Genomic DNA, 19,792 nt, shown 5'->3' with positions numbered 1-19,792 from the left:
GGGGGCTCCCCACGGACACGGGGGTTCTCACGGACATGGGGCTCCGGCACAGCCCTGGAGGGAGCTCCCTCTGCCCCGAGGCACAGGGCAGGACTCCCACAGCTCCTGCCCACATCCAAACCAAAGCCCTTCCCAAGGCAGTCCTTTCAGCCTGCCTTTCTCAACAGAACCGTAGCAGAATATGCTACACACAGCCTATAGCAGGATATTCTAGGAAAAAGGGGCAGAAAAATGCTTTCAGAAATGACATTAATATTCAAGCTCATGACTTGAGCTCTTCATTCCTTTTTCCTCTCATCTTTTCCTCATTTAGGGCTGCAACGCTTGCTGTTGACGGCAGTAACAACATTTTTCAACCCTGGGCACAACAATATTGACCTGTTGTTGATCAGATCTATCAGCAGTGTATGATAACTCAGTGTGCTTTTCCCCTCCAGCTGCCGGCACTTGTCTGTTCCAGGTGCATTTTAACTGAAGGAAGGGACTGCTTCAAAAGCAATCCCATCTGGACTGCACAGCCAGGAAAAACAAAGCAAACCCAAGACCTTTTTAACTGAAGATACGATTCCTGTCTGGATAGGCAGCAGTAAAATAAAATCACGGCCTTCGTATAACTGTGCCTGCTTGCTAATTCCCTGGTGAGTTGAAGTTGGGGCTCTGTGAGAGTAATGAAGCCCCTTCTTGATTGGAAAATGTTTCATTACACGAACAAATGAATCACTTGTCCACACCCAGGATCTCCCCCCTCCCTTCTCTCCATTTAGCTGTACAGAAACATTAAAATGTACCAGCAGGGCACTCGGCCAGGTTTTATCTCCCCCACGAACTGCAACAACCCGCACGTACACACAAGATTCTATAAAAATACCGTCAGTTCCAAGCAAGAGAATTAAAGATTTTCTTATTTCTACCAAAAGTTAGATGCTCTTATTTTAACCTTTGTTCATGTTCGTACTTCCAGGCATGAAGTGCTACTAAAGCATGTTATACTTGGCATCTCTTATTACTGAAGCAGAAGGCAATGTAATCTTGTGAGAAAGTGTAATAATGTAGTATTCATTTTGCTTCTGTGGCTGGAAGCCAACTCTATATTAATATTCATTTCCAGTATACAGAGCCACAGTATTTCATTTATTTTAAGAATTTACAATTAATTTGGTATGATTCTGTTATCTGCTCCCAATTTCCTTTCCTGTTTCTTTTTAGCTGAAAAAGCAGCTCTTGTACAGACTTTAAAAAAGTGAATTCACAACTGAAGCATCAGAAGATTGCTACTGGCTACTACAAGCAAGAAAAACAGGGACAGAACAGAATGGACTTGAAATATTACAGATGACAATGAAAATTAACTATCTGCAAATAGCAAAAATTCAATCTGCAGAAGTTCTGAGTTGACTATTTCCTTTCCAAACTCAGCAGATAAAACACTCTTTCACAGCATGCTGTTTGCAACTTTAACCAAATCACAGAAAGTTGTCTGCTCTTCCTTTCTGATTTCAAATGTTTTCAACCACCACAAAGCATTAAACTGCAAGTGCCTGAATCTTTGTGAAATGCACTAAATATACGGATTTGAAACAACTGCAATAATTTTAAAAAATTCCTTAGTATTTTAAAACTTCAGAAGAAAAAACAGCATAGATGTCTCTACTACATAGGTGCCTACACCTTTGGTTTCAACCAGTGCAACCACTTCTGCAACGCAAGTGCCTTTATAACTAACCCCAGTTATAACCAAACCAGCCAGTCATAAGGTTTGTAATTCCAATCTCCTAATCCACATTCACCTTTCTTACCTGGGAGAGAGGCTGAAAAGCATTTTACCTTCCAGCTGTCCGGCCCTACCTTCCTCTAAAAGTAAGATTATAGCCAAGCCCCCAGACCCGACTGACAGGGAGAACACAGTCAGTACAACTGTCCCAGGCCAGAGACCCCAGCAGAGATGGAGCCATCCCAGAGCTGCAGCACACCCTGGGAAATGCCAGTCTTCTAACACATCCTGGCAATGTTTGAGGAGAGGGCAGGAAGGGGTAACTGCCTGTGAAAGCTGTTTGAGCTCAGTGAGATTTCCCTGAGCTCAGAACCTCTGTGAAGGCTCCGAGGACTCTCCCTGGTAGATGTGTGTGTGTGTTCACACATCCACATGGACAACTCACTGCAGCAGAGCTCGTCTGTCAGCACAGCACACAGCCCCAGCCATGGCAGTCTGGAATTAAAGCTCAGGAAACGACACAGTGAGCGTGGAACACTGCAGATTTCAATTTTTAATCTTGGGGTTTGCTATTTTTGGGGACTAGTTATTTATATAGATTTCAGAAAGAAGAGTGGAGGAGGCAGAGTAGCTTTCCTGAAGTATTTCTGAAAATCTAGCCTTAAAATTCAAAGAATTTTGATAGGGTAAAGAATGTATCTGCTTTAAAAGCCGGTGAGATCACACCACAGATGCACCAAGGAAGCCTATACATTACATACCAATTACTGAATAATGTGAGATGCTATTTTATTACTAAACCAATTTTTTCACCTGCAATCTAGTCAATCAAAAAGCTTACACCCAGAAATACCCTCAAGTTCTAGATGAATATTTGCAATTAAGAATTCATAAACCATGTTTTCCTGTTCATTCGTGTTTCTCTGTTTATAAAAAGGGCCACAAGAACAGCTGGGGAGACAGACTAACTGGATAAAGTAAAGTTTATGAAGAAAAACAGAACAAAGAATAGATACTGCAACTTTTTAAAAAAATTCTTTTCCTTCCTCATCTCTTTGATTTAAGAGCTATTTTAAACACATTTGATAGTAGTGAAGTATTTTTCCCTTTTCTAAAAAAAGCAAGAATATTTTCAAGCAGATGTTATTTTTGTATGAACTTTGGAGTTTTATTTCCTGAAATTTAACTTGCATAGTTCTAATATTAATGAAGTGTTTGCCATTTCATTTTCATCAAGCCAAATTAGAAAAGTAAAACAGGTATTTCATTTTCACTGTTTAGTTGTTTTAAATCACGTTTAACACATCTATACATTCCTACTAAATTATTGTGCAATGAAAATAGAAAAAGGAAGAATCCAAAAATAAGGCACCTACTAATCAAGGATATTAATACCGTCACTTCAGTTTAAGCATATGACACTATCAAAACCAAAAAATATCTTTTCTTTTTTTTTTTCATTAAAAAAGGGACAGTTTGAGTCTCATAAATTAATATATGCTATAAATACGTTTAGTTTGACATCCTCAAACTTCAAGTGATCTGACAGAAATTAATGTACAGTTCATTTAACTCATCTGCAAACTCAAGTAAAAAATAAACTAAAGCTTACCTTCAGTACACTGCAGGAAGCTGACAAGGAGCAGAAACCAAAAACTTCTCATTCTGCAGCCAGAAGACACCATTATTGATCCCTGTAAGAATTTTCTTTGTATTCCTTAATGAATCCGGTTATAAAAGCCCAGCATCATCGAAACCAGTGGCCTGCATTATTCTTCTTCATACCTGGAGTAGCAGAAGATTTGGAAGAAAAAGAGAAAAAAAATTCCATCACTAACTGAACACCAATAATTCAGAATATCAAATCTTACTCGATACAAACTGGAAATTTTTAGTAAAACGGACAGAACAGCTGCACTGTATCTGGGAATTCAGCAGGTTTGTGGGATGTAATCTCTCAAGGTCAGTGAACACTAAACAGAATGCCAAATAATGATACAAGTTAGAGTCCTAAGTGTCAATGTTATTGATGTACTTGCAGTAAGACACATTAAAAAAACCCAACAGGAGAACGTTTCCTCTGAATATAAGAAACTGGATGTGCAGATGAGTAAGCGAAGCTTTTCCCACTGCCCAAATCTGACACAAACTGCATTCCTCTACCTCCAAGAACCACAGTAAAATTAAATGTGGGGCACTGCCATATTTCTTAGGGATTCGAAACATGGAGTGGCTGAGAACAACAGAGCAAGTCCCCTGGGCAGGAAGGTGTGCAGGTCTGCTCCCTGCCACGGCTCCAGCATTCCACACAGGTTCCCTCCTTGGATGAGAGGCAGGAACAGCAACTCTGCTGACAAAGTTCCCTGTTTGGTGAGGAAGGCTCTTCACACGACTTTAGTTATCTCTATTTCTACCCAATAAACACCTTCAGAGAAAAGGGAGTCAACATAATGGATCAGACTCTCCTGTCCTTAGCCTTGAACAAGATTTGTCTCCTACTGAGAAATATGAACTGAACTGCTCCTGTAAACGATGAAGAATTCTTAGAGCTATCATTTGCATTTAAAAATATAATTACACTGATAGAGTGCAGTAGCTGTGATAGAAGATTTGACAGCAGAGTGCTCCCTTTCTCTAATGACTCCATTCTCTCACCAGCCAAATGAGTAACTACGTACATCCTCTCCCATATCTCACTGTATGAAGCAAGGTCATGCTTCAGCCCTGCCTATTAGACTTTGGGAAGCTAGAGAAAAATTAACATCCATAGAAAAACAAATTATTTTTAAGTAGAAAGCTGGCTCTACATATTACAGATACGTGAAACAACTCTGGAGAACAACTTTCTGAACACTGTGGCAATCACAGATGCAAAGAGCTGAGCCCGACGTCACACCGGCTTGGTCTCTCCAAGATGAATGAACAGGGCTGAGATATCTCAAATTAATGTTACTTTAAAACCATGTAACAATGACTCTGTAAAAATTTAAGTGGCAGGATCCAAGGGCCACTTATGATTCTCATGAGTACTGGAGCACATTGAGGGCTTTAAAAATACATTTACCCTTTTGGCAAGGAGAACTGGAAAGGATGAAGCGCACAAAATGCCAGCTAAAGAAATGCTATGAACTGTAGATCATTTTCAGAAGTAGAAAGTGTAACACTTTTTATAACAGTCAATGTTAATCAATGATAAATTTGTTCCCTGAGCACACAAACAGCAACAAGACTGACACTCACTATTTTCCAGTAGGAGAGAGGGGTGGGAATTAACAACAAACATTACAGAACAATTTCTCCAGCTCTGAATGAAGGCAATGTAGCTGTGGAGATTATTAAACATGCGAGGAGGCTTCTTTACTTGGCTCCTCTTTAAGAGAAGTGAGGCATCCCCCTCACAACACCAACGTGACGGGGAAATAACAAAAACTGACAGCTGAGGCCGAGTGATTATTTGTTTATTTATACATAAAAATAAGCACTTCTTTCCATTTCCAACTCCAGACAGGTGCTTTTTAATCGCAGGCACTTTGAGCCACACGTATTTCAACAAGGAGCACGGACCAGCAAACAAAGCACTTCAGCACAGGACGTCCAGTGTGGCTCTCCCTGGCACACACCCCTGTGCCCAGAGGGAAGAGGTGGGACCTTAATTTTCATGGTGATGCACCAGCTGCTACAGGACAACCCAGAGGCAGCCAGGAAGAGACAGTCACATTGTACCTCCAGATCTTTCGCACGGGGCTGAGAGTGTTTTGCAACCAAAAGCAAATAAATCTAAAAATCCACAAAGGATGCAGTGCATTCAGTAGAAATTACAATTGCAAAGGAGCTCCTGCTGAGTAAAGAAGAAAAAAATGCCACCATGGTCTCTCTGAAAAAAAAACCCTGGAGATAGTTCAGCTAAAAGCTTGGGAAGAGTTTGGATTAATTTTTCACCTGTAGCACCCAAAGGAAAAATCATAAAACTATTTCACACACACTACAGACTAATCAGCATAATTTCAGTAAGAAATGAGAATAATCCAAGAGAACAGATGACAAACAATAATGGCTAAAAGTGAAATTAAGTCAGCCTTCTGATTGCTCCCAGTCTGTCCAGAAGATTTTGGCCTCCTGAGACTCAAGTTTTATTGTTATTTCCATAACATATCGCTGCACTCCCAGATTTTGAGACATCTTCCATCCACTTCAAGTGGATAGTGACATACCTGTCCCTTGTCATCTTCAAACTCATCCCTTTCTTGTGGGCCTTTTTTAAATTGGGGGGGGAGGAGGAAGGAAAGAATTATGTTAAAAACAAAAACAATAATCAAAGCACCACTTGAGGGGAGACCAAACATCTCCCAAGAAAACAGCTGCAAAATCTATGCCAAAAAATGTATGCCAAATACTCTTCCCTTTTTCTTTTTTCAATTGAGTAAGAGTTCTTGACCTTGTAAACTGAGATAGCTGTTTTAATAAGAAACTACAGTTTCTGAAAGGATATTGATGTCTTTGTGATATCAAAACCACAGAAACTATTAAGAATAAATGCAGAATATTTTAAAGGACAAATTTAAGTGTTTAGTGCAATATATTGTTCTCTTTAGATTGCTGTAGCCTACAGATATAGAATTGAACTCACTATGCTGCTGCAAATAGAATTGAAAATAAACTAACCAGCCCCTACCAAATTATCAGTAACATATGTTTTTCTAAAAACCCAAGAAAAAATGAAACAGTGTTTAAAAACTGATGCAATAGGGTTTGGTTTTGCCTCTTTTCTTCTGAATAAAAGTCAACATTCACAGCAAACCATTTTAATGCAACCTCTGTATTTGAGAAACTCTGCGTGGCTCCAAGTAAAAGAACACTGCAGTTCTGAACCAACCATTCATCAGTGTAACAAAAGCTAAACCTGGAAAAGGCACCCAGACATGAGCTGGAGCCAGAGAGCACTGGGACTGCAGACACTGCTGTCAGCCAGTCCCTCTGCCCATCCATCTGTCAGCGACACGGCACTGCTGGGGGCACCTCAAAACAACAACAAAGCCCAAACCAAACAAGTAGGACCGGGAAAAGATGTGTTAAGTTACTTCTCTGTAAACAGAAAAAGGACACCACAGTGAGTGGCTGTCCTGAGCAAATAAGTTATTTCCCCTCAGACCTTAATAAACCTTTCCTCTGGGTCGCTGAATGCTTCGGCTCATGGGGGGGCAGAGAGAAACACCCTCGAGCAAAAGGTTGCTTGAATTTCAGAGTGCAACAAAAGCTGCCCAGAAAATTCCAGTTGTAACTTAAATCCCTACCTCTGGGCCATACTGCAGTCTCCCACAGAAAAAACCCCAGCCCTCCACTGGAATAGAGAGGTTCACCTTGTTAAGGTTCTTCTCATACGCGCTGGTAAAGAAGGCGAGATCAGGAACAGAAATGTTAATGTTCAAACCTGTACACTGCAAATGTACTGGGCATCTCTTCATACTGTATTCATAAGCTGTGCTCCAAGTCCTGAATATCTTAGTGCCCCTGCCTTGCTTCCTTGTTCTTCTGTGCTTCTGAAACTCCTTACAGGCAGAACACGACCGCTGCAGAATACACGCCACTGCTGGCCACCCCTCTCCCCGCAACATTGCTCAAGAGCACCCCAGAGATAAGAGAAAGCTGCTCCAAGCATGCTCCTTGAAATACTTTTATCTTTGAAGAGAAAGACCTCTAAAGGACTGCCGTGTCCCAACTCTACTCTGTTTAACCTTCCCAAGGTTTTATTTTCAAAAGCCAAAAAAGGGTCTTTTAAGAGCTTCTGGCCAACTGACACAGCATGCTCAAAAGCTGCCTCTTCCCTCCAGTTTTGCAGGCAATTAAGACAAAGGGGAACACAGAGATCTTTCCAGCTAAGCAAGGATGTTTTTCTGTAGCTAGAAGTCTCTCAGACTAATGCTGATGTATTTTAGAGTATAGTGTTTAATTTTCCGAATCATCTTAGAAACACTGCAGAGCACTTGCAACCTCAGTCAGGTTTTAACATCCCCATTACAGAAATAAAATTTATACTAGCTTTACAGATGATGAGGCACAGCAAGGTAAGGAACATCAGCCATAGCTGCACAGCTCGTACGTGCCAAGGAACCAGCAGGACCCAGGCAGTCCCCCTTGTAAATCCTGTGTGACCTACCTTGCCACACATGCAGCACCCCCAGCGCCTTTCATAACCCAGTTTATGAAACTAAGTAATTCTGTAATATATCTGAGACACTCTGCAGAGAAAAGGAGGGGGAAGAGGAGGCAAGGGTGAGTAGATATATATTCATACAATATAATAGACTACTTAGTCTCCTGAGAAATCATGTGTCCACGTGCTTTCCCATCATGAGGCTTTCCCAATTTAAAAAAAAAAAAAAGTTAAACTTCCTATAATCTGTAACATAAGAATTTAATTAGTGCAGTGTGATTAGTAAAACTAAGCTGCATTAGTAAAATACTAGAATGAGACTAATACTGTTTATGATCCAAGAGCTACAGTTTTCTACATATCTGCAATGAGATCCAGCTCTACTTTTCAACATTGAACGTACCGTCGATGCATTCAATATGAGTTACTCCCCAAGTTTTCAATATGCTTATTCAAAAATTGATTTACATTAATAACTCTGCATTAGTGCGACAATTTCTGATTGCAGAAAATCTGGTTATGTGTTCTGGTTATGAGACCTTACGAAAAAAACCCTGAAGACAAGCAAGACTCCACACTGATCTAGTTAGCCTCCTTGTACTACCTATGGTAAACAATCAGTGCCTGATCTGCTGCAATTAAACAAACTGCATATTGCAAAGAGAAAGGAAAGACTAACCCTGCTCTGTCTAAAATGTTTAACAAAGACTTCGTTTCCATTAAAACCAATTTAATGCTCAAAAGGTAGCAGGGAGTCTTATCTACAATTCTGTATTCAACAGTCCCTATTAATTGTCACCTTGAACACTGGATTTCTAACCCAAAACATCTCTTCCCAAGTTGCATGGAAAGAATACAGTATCAGGGAAGGGAATAATACAGTAAGAACAAGACTTGACCAAGGTCAGCCAATCTTGCAACAAAAGAAATTACTTCAATGCGTTGAGCTGTGCTGTGCTCTGAAGCGACGTGCCCATGCCTGAGGAGTGCCCGAAACAGGGCACAATAAATGTATCCTCAATTGAGAAAGACCGTGGCAACACCCACCCCACAGTTCCCAGCTCAGCAGTGCAGCAGATCATTCCAAACACCCAACCCACCCAGGCAAGCTGTGCCACTGAACACTGCGCTGACACTGTTTTAACAGCGCCACATCGCAGTTCAGTCCATCAGTCCCCAGCACCTCCGTGGTCTCCTGCAATCATTCACAGAGAAAATAAACAGGATTGGAGGGGAAAAGACAAAGATTTCTCACCAGCACTCTGGCTCAGCTGGGCCTCGCTGCCGTGTGTTACGGGCAGGGTACACGGCGGTCCCTGCCCAACCAGCCAGCCCTGCCCCTGCTTGTTAGCACAGGGTAAAGCCTGGACACTCGAGGGAGCTTTCATTCAATAAGCCAGCAAAGTAAACCTCTGCTAGTGCTAATAAGAATGGCTTTTTTTGGCTCCAGGCACTCTCCTTTTGCCAAGTCCGAATTTGTCTTTCTGCCTTTGATAACCGCTCGGAATCAAGGGGGGTGTCACTCAATCCCCATCGCAAATTCCCTGGATTTCACGGAATCGACACCGCGCCGCTGCACGAGATCACCTCCACTCCAGCAGTGCAGGTAAAACCTTTCCACCACTGCTGCCCTCTGTGTCACTACAGCTTCCTGGGGACTCAAAGACAAATCCCCCTCATCCGAAGGGGAGGGGAGGGAGAGGGATGCTGTAAGTCCATTACAACCGTTATCGGCTGTAATATCTTAGTGTCATGCTGAGCGTGTTAAATATGCTGATCACTGTGGACACCAGAGGCACAGGCTGAGGCTGTTTGCCATTCTCTTCATTAAACTGCAAAACAAATAGCTCTCATTTTCAAACCTATGTAGGACAGATTTTATGAACATCAAAAATAAACAAGAAAATAATGAGTATCTGTAAAAAACATTGAGAACCGAATGACAAACCAAAAGAAGCAATTGTAACAGCTGAAGAAAATTCAAAGGCTTTTCAAACTTCTCAGAGAAGAGAAATCCTCAAAATAATCTATTTATATTAAAGATCTCATTTCTCTCCCTTGAAAGAAAAAAAACCAACACACTAGACTGACATCAACCAAAGACACAGCAGTCTTGTAAGACAGGAAACTGTTTGCTGACAGCCTTGACAAGGCTCTGCAAAGGCCCGTATTTCTCAAAGCTGTTATGCCACTTAGCTGATCTCTTCTTTTTTTTTTTTTTTCTTCCCATCCACTGTTTTTCACAGCTGAGAACTTGTTTGAAGTGGAAGCAGACAGAAAAACAAAACAAACAGAACTAAGTCCTGGGACTGTGGTCAGACATGTCGGTACCTGTGAAGCGACGTGGTGTTTCTCTAACTGACTGCAAGGATTTCAACACATCTGATCTGCTTCATGGCTGCTCATCCCTGGGCTTAAGCAGGGAAATGAGTTCTGGTATTGATTCTCAATCCAGCTCTGGGGCCCCCAAGATAAGAAGTATGCAGACCTGTTGGAGCAGGTCCAGAGGAGGCCACGAAGCTCCTCAGAGGGATGGAGCACCTTTCCATAGAGACAAGCTGGGAGACCTGGGGCTGTTTGGCCTGGAGAAGGTTCTGGGGAGAACTTAGAGTAGCTTTACAGTACCTAAAGGGACCACAGGAGAGCTGGACAGGGACTTCTTACAAGGTGTAGTGACAGGACAAGGCAGAACGGCTTTAAACTGAAAGAGGGTAAATATAGATGAGATGTTTGGAAGAATTTCTTCCCCATGTGAGTGGTGAGGCACTGGAACAGCTGCCAGTGCTGCATCCCTGGAAGTGTTTAAGGCCAGGTTGGATGGGGCTCCAAGCAGCCTGGTCTAGCAGTAGGTATCCCTGCACATGGAAAAGGGTTCGGAACAAAATGATATTTAAGGTCCCTCCCAGCCCAGGCTGTTCTGTGATGATTTGCTTTTCACAGCTGACACACCGAAGGAAGACAACTCCACAGACCAGCACAGAGCCAGCAAAACACCCCCGAGTTACTCACTTCCAAAATAAAATCAAGTTGCAGGCAAGAGCAGCCAAGAACACATTTTTATCCCTGCATTTGCAGCACTCCTGCCCACGCTATAACCAGGTTAGTGGGGACTGCACAGCCCCAACACACCGGCCCTGCTGGGGGATGGCTCTGCTGCAGCCTCAGCATCAGCTATTCACGCACAAACCTCAGCTTGGTAGCACCAATTCCCCAGAAACTGCTGCGCTGAAAACTTCTTCTCTAGGCGTGTGCCAAGGAATATTATCAAAAAGATTCATGGTGGTGTTGGTTTAGCATCCATTTTAAAGCAATCATTTTCTATCAGTTGTACTTATGATCATATTAAGTGGTCTGTATTCAATACAAATTATATGGTTCAAGTTTCAAGAACAAGCTTGAGTGTGCAGCAAAATCACTTTTGATTGTTTTTAAAAAAATCCATCAAAAACTTCTGTTGTTACCAGAGAAATACCAAGTATTTAAACACAACTGAAAAACACTTATTATTTTAAAAAAATCAGAAGCAGTAGGCCCATAGATACACTCACCATGCACTGGGTGTAGCTTGTGGCAGATCTTTGCTTAGAGAGGAATATGGTTGTAACATTAAAATCTGTGAGACCATGGCCTAATCATTGTGCAGTGAAATATGAAACAAAATCAATGGTGGCACCTAAGATGCAATCTCTGCTGTGTTTGGCTCACTGCACTGAATCCTTGACTCATAAATCATTGTTACTAGCCATTCAGTGAAATCAATATTCAGATTCCCTCTTGGTCTATACATATGACCACTAAATGAAATAATAATGACCAAAATCTGTCATATATTAGGTTATCAATATTACCAAAAGGGATTTCTTGGGAGCAATGAGGTAATCTAGGATAAAATACATCAGATGAGCATGCACAGAAATGTGAAAAAACTGTGACTATATATAGACAGCAGGAGAAAGTTATTTTTAAATACCTCTTCTTGAGTATTAAAATTTATCACAGCATCACAACAATGCATTTTATGAAAGACCATTTCAATAATGCATGCTTTTAATTATGCTTTAAAACATGCTGTACTTAAGCATTTTTCTTTTTCTTCTTTCAAAGAACCCCTTCTTAAGTCATTCCTAGCTTTGCTTCTTTTCTCTGAAGCACAATTAATATTGCAGTGGCCAGAGAGCTGTGTTTTCTTACCAGCAGCCCTATAGTCAGAACATTCTGAAGACCACATTTTAGTTCCACTAAAAATCACTGCCAAACAAACTTCTAAGAGTAATTCCATAAAGCTGCATTTTCCAAACCATTTAGTTATTAAAATGTAGCGGATCATGTCTTGCAGAGAAACCTGAGAAGTTCTGTGTGCTACCATCCCATACTCGGCCAAGAGCCACAGCTAAACTCGTAATTTTGACAGCAGAAGGAGGGAAGAAGTCTTTTAACTACTTTCTAAGCACTCAAGAGATTCTCCAGGCAAGTATGACCTCCAGGAAGAAATTCCACTGAATTTACATCAGCCTTTGGAGGACCTGTGTGTGTACTTCAGACATACAGAAAAAGCAGCAGACGGTGACAGAAGACACATCTTTCAGGTTCACCACTTTTACATACCAGTAGCACTTAGGAGGCTGAAAACTCTAATATCATGAAATAAAAATCAACCAACTCCCTGTTTTTCTGCCCTCATAACAGGAACTCCAGGGTGAGAAGCCATATATGACATTACTGCACAGACTGCACTAACTCTCTTCCTTGCACCTACACACAAACACACTACTGAATTACACAGCTACTGCTTGCACATCACCAACAACGTGAGAAATGTAATATCTAATATTACAGTGCAATAAATATGGCAAATAAATCTTCAGGATCTATTCAGAAAGGGCTGTTTCTGCAGTGAAACAAAGGATTCAATTCTGTCACTGGATGATAGAGCTGCCGAGGCATCTAATGGTGCAACTGCAGTTAAGAGGATTTTCTTGTACAATTTAATAAGCAATGAACATTCAGGTGACTCTCCTTAACTGTGCAGGGCAGCTGAATGACTACCAGTCATTCACCAGAGCTGTAACATTCCTTCAGTCGAGGTAAACTGGGGCCTTTTTTATCTATTCATACTATAATAGATAGAAATTATTCCAGTTAATTTTTTATTCCTTTTGTAGAAAGCCTAAGCCAGGAAACTAAAAAAGATTACATCTGCAGAAGTCAGGAGCAAGAAGAGCTCTAAATTATAGTTCAACAGAAAAGCTCCTTCTACCGGCACTGCCACTGTTCAAAACCCTTCTCCCCAGCAGCCCACACAACATTTTCTCCTCTGCAGGGAGGCAGAAGGAAAAACAACACGTACTGTGGGAACAGGGAAGGTCTTTGCCGTGCACGGTGAAAAGGGAAGCGTGAAGTGATATCTTTTAAATATTAAACAAAATGGAATATGGGTTATCTCCAGCACTGCCACGCCAGCCACCGTGAGCACTTGAGGACAAAGTGCCCTGAAACTGCTTTCAGGCAAGGAATTTTTAAAGAGAATGAATACTTCTTAAAGTATTCAAGAGAATGAACTCTTTCCACCGGAATGACTGAAAACATTATATTTGCCATACATTTTAACTTTTTTAAAACCATCCACACCGAACAGATGAAATTTCAGATACATTTTTAACATGTTTTTCAGCAGTGATGTGACCTCTGATATTCTGTGGTTGCATCAAGCAGACCAAGAACTCTGTGTCACACATTATCAATTTCTTTTAAGTAATATAGGTCTCGGTGGCTCAATGTGACAATGATGCTGCTACTTTTGAAAAAAATTCATATTTTTCTTTAATTCGGTTACATTGTGATTTTAGATGAAAATTTATTTAGCCTTTCATGATTACAAATACTCACTGGCTTTTACTTTGTATTCTTTTACTAGAAATTAAAGTGAATAGGTATTTTATTAAAATCCTGCTCCTTCAGACATTCTGCTGCAGTTCATGAACTGGATGTGCAACTAAAGAAAAAAAATAAGTCTACATTTGTCTATCAACAGTATTTATAAGTGAGAAAGCTGAAAGATTACAAAATTTTAATAAGAACATTACATTATAGTAGCAATAATCTAGGTGTTTTACTGGGAAGTGAAGTGGATTACCGTAAATGAAATTTTAAATGTCCTTTCCATTTTACAGATAACACAAAATGACTCTTTTCATGTCTCCAGCGATAAGGATACATGTGCCACACATTTAAATAGTGCCTTCACCCCATCCAACCCTGCTCATGAATTAATAATTCAGTGACATTAATACAAGAAGATAAATGATAAAGAGGTTACAGCAAAAGGGCCAGTGGTACACATATACTTCTTTTAAAACAGCTAATACCTCTCTGCCAATTACAGTTAGAACTTTTTAACAGTTTTCAATGGCATTTTTACAATCTAAATAGCAGCTTATGCACACACAATTTCACACAACTCAAGCTTAATAAATCTCCTGCTGCTACCAAACAATCATTCCGGGGGATTAAAGTGCAACATCTGCTAACATTAATAAGCATTTTACATAGCAATATGTATAAAAGCAGTTGCTATCAGTCTTCTCAAAAAGCTTCCAGACTGGTTTGGCATAAATTATACCTTTATCGTTCAACTGGTAACTTTAGCTCACGGCTACAATAGGGCAGCTTACACAATACTTAGACTGACTCCAGGAATGCTATCTAGCAGCAAAACCCACCAAAATGATATACTGACTGCAATTATCCCGTGTAGTGGAACGATTTTCAAAATACTTGGAAAATAAACAAAAAAAAAACCGTACGTATGCAAAGAATTTCAAGTAAGAACCTGGTAAAGTCACATAGTTTCAATACTTAGAAGAAACCGAAGCTACCAATCTGTTTGCAAGAGACAATTTCTCTCCTTACCCCAGTTTTAACTTTCTAACCCACCCTGGGCTTTTTTATTTGTATTTCTACCGTGGAAGAACGAGTGCCTTCCCAAGGAATAAAATAAATACCGAGGGGGTTATTTAATTAGGAATTCCAGCATACATTTTTAGGTAGAATTTGGCAAGTGAGCACGCTCTGGAGTCGAGAGACGTGTAACATCAGCCTGAGCCAAGAACACAGTTGGCAAAAGCTGCCCAAACTCTGAGGTGCAGCCCTGCCAAGGCAACTCCAGCCCTGCAGCTCAGCTGTGGACAGGACGGTGCCAGGGCTGCCAATCACCCCTTCCCTGCAGTGAATAAAACCAACAGGGTCACGCTCTAGCCGCTGTTACCAGTTTATTAGAAAGCAGGTTTTAAAATGCCTTTAAAAAAAAAAAAAAAAAAAGTGAAGCATTTCAGGCTCTTCCTGTGCAAGCCTTACAATCTTAGTATTTTTTTAGAAACTGGAAAGAATCAATAGTCAGCTTCACGATAATAGATATTGTAACGCTTAGAATACTTTTGTATGGCACCCCAAGATAGTTTTGTTGTGTGGACACACGTGGGCCAGCATCTGCAAGCTCATTTATTTCTTTTATGAAATGAGAAATTTGTATTAAAAATATCCATATACATAAAAGAACAGCAAACTGGATCAGATGTGTATGTAGACAATATTTAATATACCTTTTTAATTATCAGTTAATTCCCCCAATTCTTCCGTTATGATTTGCTTGAACCTGATTGTTTTAACGTTATTTTCTAAGTCAAAACAGTGCTTTAAAAATTATTATTATCGTATTCTCCTGACATCGCCCACATTCTTACTTGACACGTTTTAAGAGAGATGAAGAAAATCAAAGCAGTAAGATAATAAAAGATTCCAGCAATGCCAGTGCCTGACAACTAACACTCAGGACCTTCTGATGATATCAGGCTTTAAAGCACCCAGACCCAGGGCTGAAGCCAGGCTTGGCTGAGAAAATAACCCAGTCATTTAATGACAGAAGGAAAAAGCTTAAAACAAAAAGGCGAGCACATTTAGCGCCTGCATGTTCCTCAAACTGATGGCTTCTTTAGGCTGAAGCCTGCACCTGAAGTTCCCACCCATATTTCCCAGCTGGAATCACTGCTGCCAGAGGAAGCACGCGAGGATTAGGAACCCAGGTGCCTCCGTGCCACAGTCTGGCTTAATGCAGCCTGAATGTTAGATCACCGTTTTAAAGGAAGTTTTGATTAAGTTACTGTGTGCTGCCTGTAAAACCACGGCTTTATGTTCGAGTGACAGATTCTCCCTTTTTTTGTTTTCGAATAAAACGATATTGGCACAGGACCTTCTTTTCCAGCTCTCCCTCCGCCTGCACTGCAGTTCTCACATCAGACACGGCCCCGCCATGTGCGAGCCTGACACGTTCTGGAAGATTTACTGCTGCTCTGATACTCTCATGGCTATTTCAAATCCAGGTCACAACTTTCCACAGTCACTTAGATTAACATTTGAAATTTAATCTATTTTAACACGAGAATTCAACAGCACCGAGACAAAAACGAGGTGACTTTCTTTCTCAAAGATGACTGAATATTAAATATGAAATTTAACAGGTTGTAATCATAACAGTTTGTAAACACTGTAATATATATGTCTGCCCTAATTTAGCAAGATGGAATTCTCACATAACACTCATCAAACTGAGCACAAAAAAAATTGTTCTGGCATTTCACTAAATTAAAATCTTCGGTCCCCACAGCCAGAATGCACAAATTTAGATTTTATTAATACCTTAAATCAAACTCACTTTTATGAAAGGCAATTTACAAGTCATCTTCTCTTGTGACAGCCAAGAACAGAACGGGGTCTTAAGCATATTTTCACAGACACTTTGATGATAGTCTAACCTTTTGGTCTGATCGCTACTTTTAACAAAAATAGCATTTTCTTTGAAATCCAGCAAACTCCTGTTTTCATGAATATAGCTTTAAGCCTTCAGTGACAGAGTTGCTGACAGCTCAACAGATAGAAGGCAAACTTAAGAGAAGCTGTCCCTGCTAAGAAAATGCATGCCATTTTACCAGCTTCCCATTCAGCAACCTGAAAAACTCTAATCTAGATCACCGTATTTCACATCTTGCCCAAAGATATTGTACTGTGCCCAACCTTCACACTGACAAAACCATGCAAGCTGTACACACGCTCAGCAAGCCACCTTGATTTAACTGGTCCTCTATGTACTTTAATATCTTAAATTTCTAACCCTAAATAACACTATCAGCCTTCAGCATTGCAGGCACTCCTGCAACAGATTACAAATCAGATGCACAATGAAATCATCATCAGGTAGGCTCCCCTGTGCTGCCAGTTACTCACCAGAAATCAGTGAGAGTCACACCATGGGGCCAGGGATTGGGGGGAAAAAAAAAGAATAAAAAAGAAAAGAAAGAGAAGGAGAAAAACGAAGCTGAGTGAGCAGGCAGAACGGGAAGACGGTGTTCCCTCGCCGGTTTGGAGCGCAGAGGAAGCAGGAAAGCCCTTGGGTAGGGCGTGGAAGGAAAGCAGGCAGATGGAAAAGGGAAGGCCTGGGGACAGAGCGTGGGCAGGCTCACCCTGCCCGGCCACGGGGGACAGCTCAGGAGCCTGAGCACAATAAAGAGGCAGCTGAAGGAGCAAAGGAAGACTGACAGTGAAGGAACGCAAGTCAACAGGGATCAGAAAACATGTGGCACCGCACAGACAAGGGAAAGACCCGCTAGCATGAAATATCTGAGTGCAATTTGGTTTCCTTCAAGCAGGCTGCCAGCATTTAGGATCACTTGCCACCCTCTCATAATCCAAAGGACAGAACTTCCTCCTCTCCAGGACACAACCACGGGCTACACAGACTGCAATTATTTGCTTTTTAATCCCTACAGAAGGCCCACCAACCCACATCAGCATCCATGGAACTGTCTGCAGAACGAGTCAAAGCAGAAATAAAGGAGGAGACAGAGAGAGAGACCACGGGCACTCGATGCTACAAGAGGGGCCAGCACACACGGGCAATGACATCCACACAATTATTTAGAAACATCTGCTATTCTGCAAGAAACCATGCTCTGTAAATGATGATTTTACAGTGCCATAACAATATTCTATAAATGACTGAGGATTTCATAATGCCGCCATAATAATAATAGTTTTTAAAAAAGCTGACAATTTCAACACATCTATTGCCTGTTCCGTGCTTGCTTTGTTTGTTTTGTTTCATTTGTTTGGGGTTTGTTGTTGTTGTTGGTTTTTTTGTTTAAACATCAAATCCAGAAGAGGTGGTGACAGCAGTAAGCGTACAGTTTATTTATGGGTCACTATTGGGCTAACTGAGAATTTTGTTTCTGGAAGAAGAGAAAGAGAAAGACAGGATGATGAATAATACTGCCAAAAATGGAAAGGAAAAAACCAAGTCAAACTTAAAGTCCATCTTCTCAGATATGCAAGAAGCAACAGACAGAGGCATGACAGAACACTTCACCTGACACTGCCTGGTCATCAACATATTCTCCAAAAATTACTCAGTTTTATTTCAGTATCTCTTCAGCCAAAAGGTGATTTGACACTTTTTACCTAAAAATAGCAGCTTTATGGATATTTTAAAAATAAAAATACCTAACCCAAGTCTACCATGGTGCAGTATACGAGAAGAGCTTACAGCAAGCACAGCACAAGTTTTCAACAGCTGGACATTTCACCCCAACGATTTCTTGTCTTCAAAATAGAAAACAAATTCACAGTGACAGAATTATTTTACAGTAGTTAAGTAAATACCAATTTTTAGCTTTTCCACAGTGCTGTTATTTACTAACTAGAACATGTAGCCTAACTAGAACATGCAGCTGTACAGTCCAGCATGACTAAGGGCAGAGGGAAGGAAAACAGGCTCTTCCTGGCTAGCAGCAACAGGCATTTCTTCTCCTGATCTGCCTCACAATTTTATCACATGATGAAGTGGAAATTTTGTATTTTTAAATAAGTACCATTTTAATAAAGACACAGACATAAGCATACTCAACTATATACACATTGACAAGCAGATATTTACTATTGGTCAACTTTTGTTATTATTTCATTCACTTTCAAAAATATTTACTAAAACCACGGGCTGTAAGAAGAGCTTAGATAGCTAAACCCAAAAATATATTCATATTTAAATATGCTAAATTTAAATTGCATTCCTCTCTAGGAAGGTATTTATCTTGAAACGACCACTAACAGTTCTTACTTCCAAACAGCAAGTACTGATTGCTTCAACATTCACAAAGCACCAATTTCTTAAAGCCTGAACTTACACAAAAGTCCACTTCCCACTTTTCAATTTGAGCCTCAGTCAGTAAGTCATAATTATTATTTCTTTTTTGTGCCGTTATTCTATTACAGGTACTGGAGTACAACTCATTAAACTGAGGTTGAACAGGCTGTGGTATGGGAGGAAAAGTACCACTGCTCTTCCACTAAGGACCAAAACATCAATAATTCAAGCTGATTGGGAAACACTATTCAACTGGACAATTAATTTTTAAGAATGTGGTAGGGATAGTAACAAACACTACAAAACAATTTTAAATTTTAGAAGACTCATCAACAAAGCTTACAAATATGAAGCTTCTGAAATAAAAAAAAAAAAAAAAATCAACACAAATCTACATCTCTTCTTGTTTCAGGTTCAAGAGAAACTAAAGGGATGAACCCTTCTGCTCCTAAGGGCTCTTATGGTTTCCATAGTGAATGTCATTTACATGAAGGCATTATAAAGGTTCCCACATGAAAATGCATCTCTGGCATAATTACATTCTTTCAAGTTACTTTTCCTCCCACTTGCTGTAGTTCTTAGGTGAAAGGAAAATATTGACAAAAACACGACAGGAGAGGGACAAAAGATAACCACAGACTGAAAGCCATGAAAACACCAAGCCATTTACAATTCCTTTTTTTTAAAACTCTAACTCCTCACAGCAACTGGGCAGCCTGGGATCAACTACACAGGGTAAAAC

General features: G+C 40.5%; 1 protein-coding gene across 17 annotated transcripts in view; it reads right to left on the bottom strand.

Moving 5' to 3' along the window:
* Window positions 1-19,792, bottom strand: part of ADGRL2 (adhesion G protein-coupled receptor L2) — a 376,238-nt gene that overhangs the window by 120,334 nt on the left and 236,112 nt on the right. For all 17 annotated transcript variants that reach the window (XM_017824910.1, XM_017824913.1, XM_017824920.1 and 14 more), the window contains one exon: window positions 3,324-3,496. In XM_017824910.1, coding sequence (XP_017680399.1) covers window positions 3,324-3,396 — 73 coding nt within the window. In that variant the 5' untranslated portion in view covers window positions 3,397-3,496. The remainder of the gene's footprint in view (window positions 1-3,323; window positions 3,497-19,792) is intronic.

Source organism: Lepidothrix coronata, unplaced genomic scaffold, assembly GCF_001604755.1.
Source record: "Lepidothrix coronata isolate B3197 unplaced genomic scaffold, Lepidothrix_coronata-1.0 Scaffold114, whole genome shotgun sequence".
Taxonomy (NCBI): Eukaryota; Metazoa; Chordata; class Aves; order Passeriformes; family Pipridae; genus Lepidothrix; species Lepidothrix coronata.
This window is presented reverse-complemented; position numbering and strand designations above follow the sequence as displayed.